Below are 11,365 nucleotides of genomic sequence, written 5' to 3'. Positions count from 1 at the left end.
TTTTGGACACGTCAGGCTCACGTCATATTGAATCACATTGAAATGTTGCTATGTAATAAAAGAAAGCAACTCTTTTCATGTCACTTCTGCCAAGTCAGGTACGTTCCATTTTTCTCTTCCGCTCGATCACCGGTGTCAAACTGGTGGCCCGGGGGCCAGATCCGGCCCACCGCGTCATTTTGAGTGGCCCGCGAGAGTGTGTGTCGACTTTGTGTCCCGTGACAAAAAGGAGTTTGACGCCCCTGCTCGAGATGCTAAAATGTTTTAATAACAGGGCTGCGTGTATGTTGAGAGACACGACTTCACAGTCTACTGTACTGTACTTATTTGAGCTGTTGTATTTGATATGTAAGTAAGTGTGTGTGTGAGAGAGAGAGAGAGAGAGAGAGAGAGAGAGAGAGAGAGAGAGAGGGAGGGGGGGGAGGACATTGTCGGGTACTCAAGAGCTATTTGGTATAATTAAAAAAATATTCAGGAATCACTTATTATTTCTACAATTTACACCCGTGATTCTCAAAGTGTGGTAAAATCGTACATAATGTAAGAGTGGTTGAAACTTTTTGTCAAACCAGTACAGTACATTTATTAAGTACTGCTCAGTCGTATTCGACTTTTAAGTACAATACAGTCGGGGGTCGTCCAGGGTCGTGCCTGAAGTTGAACCTTTGCGACGTGCCTGCGCGGCAACTTTTTCCAACGCTCCTTCATAAAACACACGAAAGCCGTGTGACTATGATTTTGTTTTCAAACCCTGTATTCTCCGGGAAGCCCGCTCAGTGTCCCCTGGAGTGAACCACGCGGCGCTATCTGGAAATGAAAACTCAGACACACCCTCAGTTATGACTCTGTCCAAAGGCCAAGGCAGTACAGAAGATAATCCAAAGTGTTTAAGCATGTTACAGTGTCCTTCCTTCTCAGAGTGCGATCGTGCGCCAGTGCGAACGGATCGCAGCATGTCCGGAAAGATTTTCTTGCGCTTGCTGGCTCTCTGCGGTGCCGTCTCCGCTCAGTCGCTAGTGGAGAACCAGGCGAGGGACTTCCTGCAGAAGTTCGACGAGCAGGCCAGCGCGCGCATGTACCAGTACTCGCTGGCATCGTGGGCCTACAACACCAACATCACCAAAGAGAACTCGGACAAATTGGTGAAAATGTGTTGTGGATTGTCAAATCGACATCGGTCTAGATCGCGCCGATGACATATTGAAATCGTTGTCTGTCTGTTTTCGTGTATTCAGTCAATAGAGGGTCAAGTGTGGGGCAAGTTCTACAGCGAATGGTCAGAGGAGGCTCAGAAATTCCCCATTAACCAAATCAAGGACGCTCAAATCAAATTACAGCTCATCTCACTACAAGACAAAGGTGCCGGTGCTCTGTCACCGGATAAAGCTTCACACGTAAGACTCGTCTTGTAGTCGACTTCCATCTGGTCTACTCGAACGCTGCCTCCGCTCTCGCGTGTTTTGGAGATCGCGTCGCGTCACCGGTTTGCTTCAAATCTGCCCGCAGCTGAGCAAGATCCTGAGCGACATGAGTACCATCTACAGCACGGCAACCGTGTGCATGACGGACGACCCGCTTAACTGTCGGACTTTGGAGCCAGGTATCAGGCAGTTTAGAGTGAACACACGCTTGTCTTTTTTTTTTCCAAAATGTCCCGTGGAAACGGACACAATTTCTTGAACTGCCTTTTGTGTAACTCCTTTAACCTCTGACTTCCATTGTCAAACTCATTTTCATCTCAAGTCACATTGCAGTTATGGTTTTTCCTCCGATGGGCGTTGTGACTGCGATCGTCGTGTACATTTATTGAAGGGCCATTCCACAATATCTGTGCCATTGGCATCCCCGGGATATAAAATGGAAAAATGCACAGTCAAACTATCTATAAAAATTATTTTGATCGAGCAAAGTGTCCTGCACATTGATCTCATTGCATACTTAAGAAATACAATTGAAAACATTAATTTAAACTACGTTAAACACTGGAAAAATAGCATTTGTAGCCAAGTCCCCGCTTCCTAAAATTAGACTAAACCATGAAATAAAACATATAAATTATTTAGAAAAATATTATCAAGTATTTTTTTTTACATATTTGTTTTACTCCTTATCCTAACTATGCATTTATTTTTGAAAAACTGTTTAGGTTTTCACTCAGTCCTTGTTACACTGAAACAACTGATATTTAATTTATTATTATTGGGTTTTTTTTGGTTTTTTTTAATTCCACAAGTCATATGGGCCACAAAGTTCACTCATTAATTTTTCTGTATATGAGATGAGTCCCGGTGACCTGAATGATTTTTTTTTTCAAAATGCTTTGTTTTTGTTGAATCACTGCAAGGTGCCGAATGCTATTGCGGCTATATTTCGTGCTTGCTCACTGAGTTGTGCTGAATTTTTAAAAACATTTTTTTTTTTTTTCAGGCCTGGAACACGTGATGGCCACCAGCCACAACTACTCTGAGCTTCTGCACGTGTGGGAGGGATGGAGGAGAGAGGTGGGGAAGAGGATGAGGCCTCTGTACGAAGATTATGTACTTCTGAAGAACGAAGCCGCCAAACAGAACGGTGGGCCGACTGACATACAGGGCTGCAAAATTTAAGACATTTTCAAAGTCGGAAATGTTCCACGGGAATTGACGGGAACAAACGGGAACGAACCGCATGCTTACAAAACTGAAAGTTGGCTCTGAAAAGAGAAGGCCGGGAAAATCGATTTGAGCGTAATCCATGTGCGTCGGTGGTACAGTGGTTAGCATTTTGGCATAATCATGACTTTAAAAAGTAAAAAACAGATTTCATGCAGGTATAGTATTGCTTTGACCTACAAGTGCCCCAATTTAGGTTTTCTTTTTAGCAATCACTGAGTCGATTTTTTTTTTTTTTTGCTTACGAGAAAGCTTTGCTGAGGGGAGCGGGTAGGGAAAATGAACAATTAAGGTACTTTAATGCCCTCACGTGGGCAAAGACAGCTATCTATTTTGTATTTTGCCTTTCCATTTAACACTGATATTTGACTTCTAAAGCCGTCAATGGCAGTGAATGTTTAAATGACCCACAATTTGCCACAAGATGGCGGCAAAGGACTACTTTTGTGTACATGAAGTTCCTCGACTGACTTTAACATTTCCATGGCACCGAGATGCCAAAAGATGGCCTGAGCGCAAAAGAAGATCTTTGGTCAGTTTTTAAACGAATAACAGAGGACAGGTTCCCCCCAAAAAATGTGCAAATGCCGACCACCATTGTGCTGCATTTCCAAAATTTCCCAGCTTAACTTCCTATGGAAATTTATTGAGAACGTAGCAGAAAATGTTCACTCCTCTGCAATTCTCCTGACAAAGAAGAACATCATGCACTATTTTTTAACTGTTCTCGCCTCTGATTCATGCACTTGAAGGGTTTGAGGACCATGGCGCTTACTGGAGATATAACTACGAGACGATTGACGAGAAAAGTCCGTACGATTACACCGGGGATCAGCTGATGGAAGACGTACGCTCCATCTATCAACAGGTAGGTCTGTGGAATCTGAAACATGGAAGGTGAGAGGGAATTTACATGATGTAGACAAACAGCAAGATGTCTTCCAACAGATCTTGCCATTATACAAGGAGCTTCATGCTTATGTGCGGGCGAAGCTCATGAAAGTCCACAAAGGCCACATTGATGAAGAAGGACCTCTGCCAGCCCATCTTCTGGGTACAGAATGTTGACCTTTGCTGATTTTGGGTTATTCCAACTAATCAGACGCACTTTCAATTTGCAGTCCATATTTTGTCTTCTGTTGTGCATCTTGGATGACTTTTGTCCTTCGCATCCATGTGACTTTACCAGGCGACATGTGGGGACGATTCTGGACTAACTTGTATCCTCTGTCAGCGCCCTACGAGGGTGAGATTGATGTCAGCAAAACAATGGTGGCACAGGTACGGCACCACTGAGTCTGTTTACACTCTTTAAAGTAATATGATAATAAGTGTTAAAACATTAAGCAGCTTTTTTTTGGTTTTAATTGCCATTTTCACAGCAACCTCCCCCCCCCGACGAAAAGGTTTAAAATTGCCTGTAGAAGCACATTAAGCGCCTCACCTCACTTCAACATAGTTTCTTGACGCCGAGATGCCGGCGAAGCACGACGTGACGCTCCTCAATTTACTTTAACATAGTTTCAGTATGCACCACGGCGCCACAAGATGGTGTCGAAGCAATACTTTTAGACTGCACAAAAAAAGCAAATTCGTTTTTCAGCAAATAATGAAGGAAAGCCCCCCCCCCCGCCCCCCCCCCCCAAAAATTAAACTAAGCTGTGAGTAGCAAATCACGAATATAGTGTAGTAGACCCAAAATTAGTCCAAAGTTTTATTCCATATAAAGTTCATATTGTTGAAAGCTATTGTAATATCTTGCACAGTTTGAACATTACAACTGTGTTTAAATAAAGGGGGGGGAAACATAATTAAAATGCATTGAACATAACAAGTTAATACAAATTGTACTTCACTGAAGTTGTAAATGCTAATCATTGTACTTTAAAGTTGAATACAACTGAACTGTATTTCACAATTGTACTGTGCTGGATTAAAAAATAAAAACAAATAGCAGTATGGATTTTGAACATTTCATCGAGTGACTTTTATTCCACGGACGGTACACATACTACTGGGATAGTCAGTCACTAAATACAGTAGTAGGACAGATACAATCAGCTGCCTTGCGCACAAAATACAAAAACACGTTCCACGAAACTTGGAGGAGGGTTGGTGATAGGATAAGAAAAAAAAAAAAAAAAAAAAAAAAAAGGTTATTAAAGGTTTATTTTTACAGTCAAGCGTCACAGTGGCATCAACGAATCGCAATGGCGTCGCATCCGTCCGTTTTCATTCAACGTCAACTTGAATTTCAGGGCTGGACTGAGCGTCGACTATTTAAAGAAGCGGAGAAGTTCTTTATGTCGGTGGGCCTTGACAAGATGTTTGACAACTTCTGGACCAACTCCATGCTGGTGAAGCCTGAGGATGGACGCAAAGTGGTCTGTCATCCCACAGCCTGGGACATGGGCAATCGAGAGGACTTCAGGTAGCGCGCACATGCGCGCACTCATTTCCGTTCATAAACCAAGATGAGCAAAGCAGCAGGAAACATAAGAAATATTAAAAATCTTTTTTTTTTTTGGTGTAGTTTATTATTAAAACATCAACTGCGCCGCAGAGGTTGTTAACATGTTTGGAAAGCGGTTGGAGCGTTTATTCAATAGCCCTGTTACGAGAAAGGCACATTCCATCAGTCTACTAGTGCACGACACCTGCCTACTAGTTGTTACTAGTGCAGCACTATAGTTTACCATTACGGTTTAATTGTACGACAAAAGTCACACTAGTAATGGGGGAAAAAACATTACTAGTAAGAAACAGCAGTTCTACTAGTGCACTGAACACAAAGAGCGTATGAGTACATGGGCCTTAAGCGGGATGTCAAGAATATTGACTAAATACTCAAACAGCTTCATGGAAATTGGATATCCAGCTTAAGGTTTATGTACTAGTATGCTCTTTGTCCTCACTACTACAAAAAACTACATGTTACAGGTGAGGAAAAACTGTGCACTAGTTGACAACTGTGTACAGTATCAAATTTTACCAGCGAACATCTACTGCTTCATAAGTAGTACTAGTAGCATGCAGATGTCAACTATTGTAGAGTTTTGCCTCAATAGTAACATGTAGTTAGTTGTCCTTTTAGTATGCCAAAATTGTCTTAGTAGTGTGCACAAACGGCATACGACAGTGGGACCAAAATGTTACTAGTAAGACAAAGTAGTTCTACTCGTGCGCTGATTTGCTTACGAGTGAGGACAAAGAGCATCCCAGTTCATGGATCTTAGGCTGGATATCAGCGATATCGAATAAATGCTCACATGGCTTTCCACAAACGTGGGCATCTTGTCGTAGAAACGTCCTTCTGTTTTATTTCACTTTTTTGCATTTTTTTTTATTTGTGATGATATTTATGCTTCGTGTCATGCAGCCATTTTACTGCTGATCAGCTACGACTGATCCATTGGTGCTGATAAAGGTCACAATAAGATATTTTGTCTGTCAAACATTAATCCGCACACTGCGCCCACGTTTCCTCACCACTGCCTGAGATAAAAATAAATATATAATATAACTAAAATGATTATTAAACAGCAATTATTCATCAAGAGCAATAGCTTTCTGTATGAACACAAAACAAAAGTCACTGTTCACTTATTGTCTCCCTTTTACAATGCATACTAAACTACAGACACAACAAATGGTTTGTAGCATTTATACTTAAAGTGGAGTACACAAAAGAAACAATGAGGGCAGTTCAGTTGTATTGAACTTTAAAGCTGACATGAAAGCATTTTTACAACTGTTTGTTTTTCAACATTTATTAAAGTACAATTTATATTGAACTTGAACGGGAAACACATTTTAATTGAATGATTCATTAAGCACAGTTCTTTGACTTTAATGGTCAATCCATTTGAATTGAATTGTTATTTAAGTGCAGCTTTTTTTTTTTATATTGTCCTTTTTCAGTCTTGTTCAAACTGTGCTTGCTTAATGTGACAACAGCCTACTATAATTCATACTACAATTAATATTATAGTAAGCAAGGAATGAACTTTACAACTTGCTTTAGCTCAGTAGCTGTCCTTGTCCTGCTCCATCACATCCGGCAACGCGCAGCTTATTTCCCTTTATTTATTGTTTGCACTTTATCTATGACTCATCAGGAAGATCACCATCTGTTTTATTGGTACTGTATCTCGGTTACGGTATCATAACGCATCTTCATTCCACAATAAAACCGCTATCATCCACCTATCTGTCGTACCACCCTCAGGATCAAAATGTGCACTCGAGTCAACATGGACAACTTCCTGACGGTGCACCACGAGATGGGCCACAACCAGTACCAGATGGCTTACCGAAACCGGCCCTACCTCTTGAGAGACGGCGCCAACGAGGGTTTCCACGAGGCCGTCGGGGAGATCATGTCCCTCTCTGCCGCCACGCCCAAGCACCTGCAGGCGCTTGGCCTCCTGCCTTCTAACTTCACCTATGATAACGGTAAAAAGAAGGTTCCCCCCGAAACACGTGAAAAGATTTCTTGTGACAGATTCATCCCTTTCATTCATTCTCTCATTACGTAGCCTTGTTTCTTATTCGTATACAAGCGTAACTTCAATATCGTATCGATTCATTTATTGTCGATTCAGGCGTTATATGTGGTGCTATGCATTATTGATTACGTACCGACATGTAACATCAAATTTGAACGCCTATCCACAAACCTGCACATCTGTCCGTCCATCCATCATCCATCCATCTACTGTCTTCATCTCTCCAGCAGGATCTCTCCATTTATCTGTCTATGCATCCATCCATTTACTGTATCCATCCACCCTTCTATTGAATTATCTATCGATACATCCATCCTTCCATTCATCTACTCGCAGGGGTGTCAAACTCATATTTTGTCACGGACCATACTGTGGTAACGGTTTCCCTTCGAGGGCCATTCTGTGAATCCATATCAATATATAATCGCCTCATATTACATACAACATACGCCCAAAAATGTGGACAACTCGTTTTGTAGTCAAGGAAAACAATTTGATTCAACGATTGTTGAATGTAATTTTGTTGTAAGTGGTTTATGCCTTGAATCCCTCACTGTCACTAAAAAAAAAAAAAAAGAACATTTTCAATTTTGGAACAGATTTTAGCGAGAAACATTAAGTAGACACACATGATTTGCTTTGCGGGCCACATGAAATGAGGTGGCGGGCCGCATGTGGCCCCCGGGCCTTGAGTTCGACATCGGTGATCTACTGTACCTACTTACTGTATCCATACCCTCATCCGTCCAGATGTCATCCATTATCCATGCACCCATCGATCTATCTATCGATCTATCTAAGCTCGTGTCCACCGCCATCGAGTGGCACAACATCAACCCAACAAGTACATTTGCATAAAATGCCAATTTTCTTTTTTTTTTTTCCATCCCCCATAGAGACAGAGATGAACTTCCTGCTCAAGCAGGCGCTCACCATTGTGGCCACTCTGCCTTTCACCTACATGCTGGAGGAGTGGAGGTGGCAGGTCTTTGCGGGAAACATCCCCGAGGATAAATGGATGGAGCGCTGGTGGGAGATGAAGTAGGCCGACAGACACGTTGCCTCCTTACATCGTTCCAGTGCAAACATTCGAAATCCCCGCTGGTACCGTCATCTGCTCCAATCGCTGTCGTCTGACGTAACAGGAGGGAGCTGGTCGGCGTGGTGGAGCCGGTGCCGAGAGATGAGACATACTGTGACCCCGCTGCTCTGTTCCATGTATCTGGAGACTATTCCTTCATCAGGTAAAACATCGAACAAATGGACATGTGCATTTCAAAGTTTAGAGAAGGCCAAATGAAGTTCATCTGTAAAGGTTACAGTGCATTAGAGGTTGTCTTGTTATTTACTGCATCCCCTCAACATGGCCAAAGAAAGTATACACAAGAACAGATGTGAGCTGCACACATACGGAGATCCATTACATGAATTTAAGGAGCGGATTCCGACAAACATGTTTCTGTTTTTGATGTTTTGATGATGCGTTTACATTCAGGTACTTCACAAGAACCATCTACCAGTTCCAGTTCCAAAAAGCCCTTTGTCTTGCTGCCAATCAGTCTGACGCGTTGTCTTCGTGTGACATTACCGGTTCGACAGCAGCAGGCACCAAGCTCCGGTACCGTCACTACTTGTCCCTTCAGCCATTTCATTCACATCTTAATACCGCCACGCACTATCATGTCACAATTAGAGAAACCATCAATATTGAGCAAAAAATGCAACATAAGAGCCTGTGTCTTTGCAACGTAAATCATCTGGAGCAGTTCGCAATCAAAATTATAGGCCACATTTTCTTATTGGTACTCCATTAAAAAAAAAAACAACTGGATTGTATTTGATCACATTAGTTCGTGTAGCTGTACCTAATGGCGTGGCCCGAGTTTTCCTTTCAGCAGTCATCACCGATCGTTGTTTTGTCAGGAACATGCTAGAGTTGGGCCGCTCCCAGTCGTGGACCAGAGCTTTACATACAATATCTGGAGATATTAAGATGGATGCCAGGCCACTGTTGGACTATTTCCAAAAACTTAATGTGTGGCTTAAGGAGGACAATAAGAAACATAACCGCACTGTTGGCTGGGATGCAGCAGTAGAGCCATGTGAGTAGTCTGATGAAAACAACCACACGTTTAAAAAAAAAAAACTGCCAAACATGATATCGTTTTTGTGGAAAAACAACTTTTCTGGCATACTACAGTATGTTTACTCACAACATTTAACAAAAGTAGAACACACTTAGCATACTGGTCTCATTGACCCTCATTGCAGATTCCAATTATGCCATCAAAGTGAGGCTGAGTTTAAGAATGGCCATGGGTGATGAAGCTGTGAGTATTACCGTTATTAATCACTATTTCCTGTAAAATGGCACACAGAAAAATGACATGGGAAGTATTAATCGTGACAAATTATGTTGCAGTATTCTTGGAACTCCAATGAGCAGTACCTGTTCAGGGCTAGTGTGGCTTACGCTTTGAGGCAATACTACAGCCAAAAGAACATCACTCTTCTCTTCACGTCAGTATGCTCCGCTTTGTCTCGACTTGAACTCGTTACCGCTGTCGTGTGACAACATTTCTCTCTTTCTACATTGGCAGAGCGGACAACGTCATAACATATAAACAAACGCCCAGGATTTCCTTCTACATTGTGGTTACCAATCCTAAGAATCCCTCCGTATACGTCCCAAAAGAAGATGTGAAGGCAGCCATACGGTGAGAGCCAACTTTACTGCACTTAAAAATAAATGAATGGACTTCGGGTGTACTGTAATTAAGTCATATAATCGGTTATAAAAATCAGGACATTTACCCTAATTTCTTGTGTATAATGTGCATTTCACCCCCCCCAAAAAAAAAAAAATTGTCAAAAGTCAATAGTGCACATTACACATAGGTATAGGGGAAAATGGGGAGAAAAAAAAACGTTCACATTTTATAAATGTATGTCGCCATCTAGAGGTTATGAAAAAGCTGTGCACATCTATTCCTGTATGCCACCGCCACCTAGAGTTTATGAACTAAGTGTACACTTTCATTCCAATCTGACAGGTTTACACATGACTGCATATATGTACAGTTGCGCTCATAAGTGTACATACACAGGCAGCATTTGTCAATTTCTTTTTTTTTAAATATGACTGATGACTGAACAACAACCACCATTCATTTCTTTATGGTTATGTTTTGTTTAATGGTAATGTTTTTCTGAAATGCTTGACAGTTTAATTTGAATCCCATTAAAATAAATGTATAATTACTTCATAACAGTAGAGCCGTGAATTTCAAAATAAGAGCAAGTCAATTAAAATAAAGTATTACGTGTTCAAATAAAGTACTTAACTTCAGAATAATTCTTTGAGAAAAAAAACTAACAAAATAGAGATATTACTTCATGTTTTGATCATATGGGTAGAAGCAAAATCATGCATTGTAAAAATGCGTTATATATCGGTGGAAGGGTTTTCCAGAATTTTGAGGCCAACTTTGGGGGTGCGTATTATACAAGGGGGCGTATTATACATGATACATTAAATGATTGTATACCTAATATGAAAATCCCTCTCCACCAAGATATTAGATTGATACGTGTGCGATATGTCGCAGACTATCCCGAGGCCGACTCAACGACGCTTTCCAACTGGACGACAAGACGCTGGAGTTTGAGGGTATCCCAGCAACCTTCTCACCTCCCGTGGAGCAACCGGTGGAAGTGTGGCTGGTGGTGTTTGGAGTGATCATGGGAGTGGTGGTGCTAATGGGGCTCTTTCTCATCATCTCTGGCATCAGAGAGCGCAGGAAGTAAGTTGAAACGTGTAGGAACCCGGAACCAACTGTACACATTCTACGCTCACGTCCAATGAGATGACACATGGCATGCGGTTCTCCTCCTTTTGCAGGAAGTCGAAAAACATGGGGGTGGAAAATCCTTACGAGCCTGACGGACACACCAACAGAGCCTATGAGGACCGTAGTGATGAGCAAACCGGTTTCTGAGGAATGGTGCAGTCTTCGTCGACTTCTCTGAGCATATAGAAGGAAAACGTTGACCTTAGTTGGACATGCGGCCTCTTCGAAACATCATCATAAGACTTCCAAGGTGGAAACGTATTTTTGGGCCTTCACAGACACTTATAGATAGTATCGTGGACAATTACACTACTCTCAAAAAAATTCACACAGAATGCAATCTCCCACTTGTATT

The 11,365-nt window shown here is 41.8% G+C and overlaps 1 protein-coding gene across 1 annotated transcript; it reads left to right on the top strand.

Annotated features, from left to right (window-relative positions):
* Positions 1–953: 953 nt before the first annotated feature.
* Positions 954–11,317, top strand: ace2 (angiotensin I converting enzyme 2). Its single transcript, XM_061670785.1, has 18 exons — positions 954–1,142; positions 1,236–1,394; positions 1,507–1,600; positions 2,428–2,571; positions 3,404–3,519; positions 3,600–3,705; positions 3,841–3,932; positions 4,910–5,082; positions 6,880–7,106; positions 8,056–8,200; positions 8,305–8,403; positions 8,655–8,777; positions 9,083–9,261; positions 9,431–9,489; positions 9,582–9,679; positions 9,760–9,876; positions 10,768–10,962; positions 11,061–11,317. Exons 1-18 carry the CDS (start codon positions 954–956, stop codon positions 11,155–11,157), a joined length of 2,412 nt encoding a protein of 803 aa, XP_061526769.1. The 3' UTR covers positions 11,158–11,317.
* Positions 11,318–11,365: the final 48 nt, after the last annotated feature.

This window comes from Phycodurus eques, chromosome 2 (genome assembly GCF_024500275.1).
Source record: "Phycodurus eques isolate BA_2022a chromosome 2, UOR_Pequ_1.1, whole genome shotgun sequence".
NCBI classification, from domain to species: Eukaryota; Metazoa; Chordata; class Actinopteri; order Syngnathiformes; family Syngnathidae; genus Phycodurus; species Phycodurus eques.
This window is presented reverse-complemented; position numbering and strand designations above follow the sequence as displayed.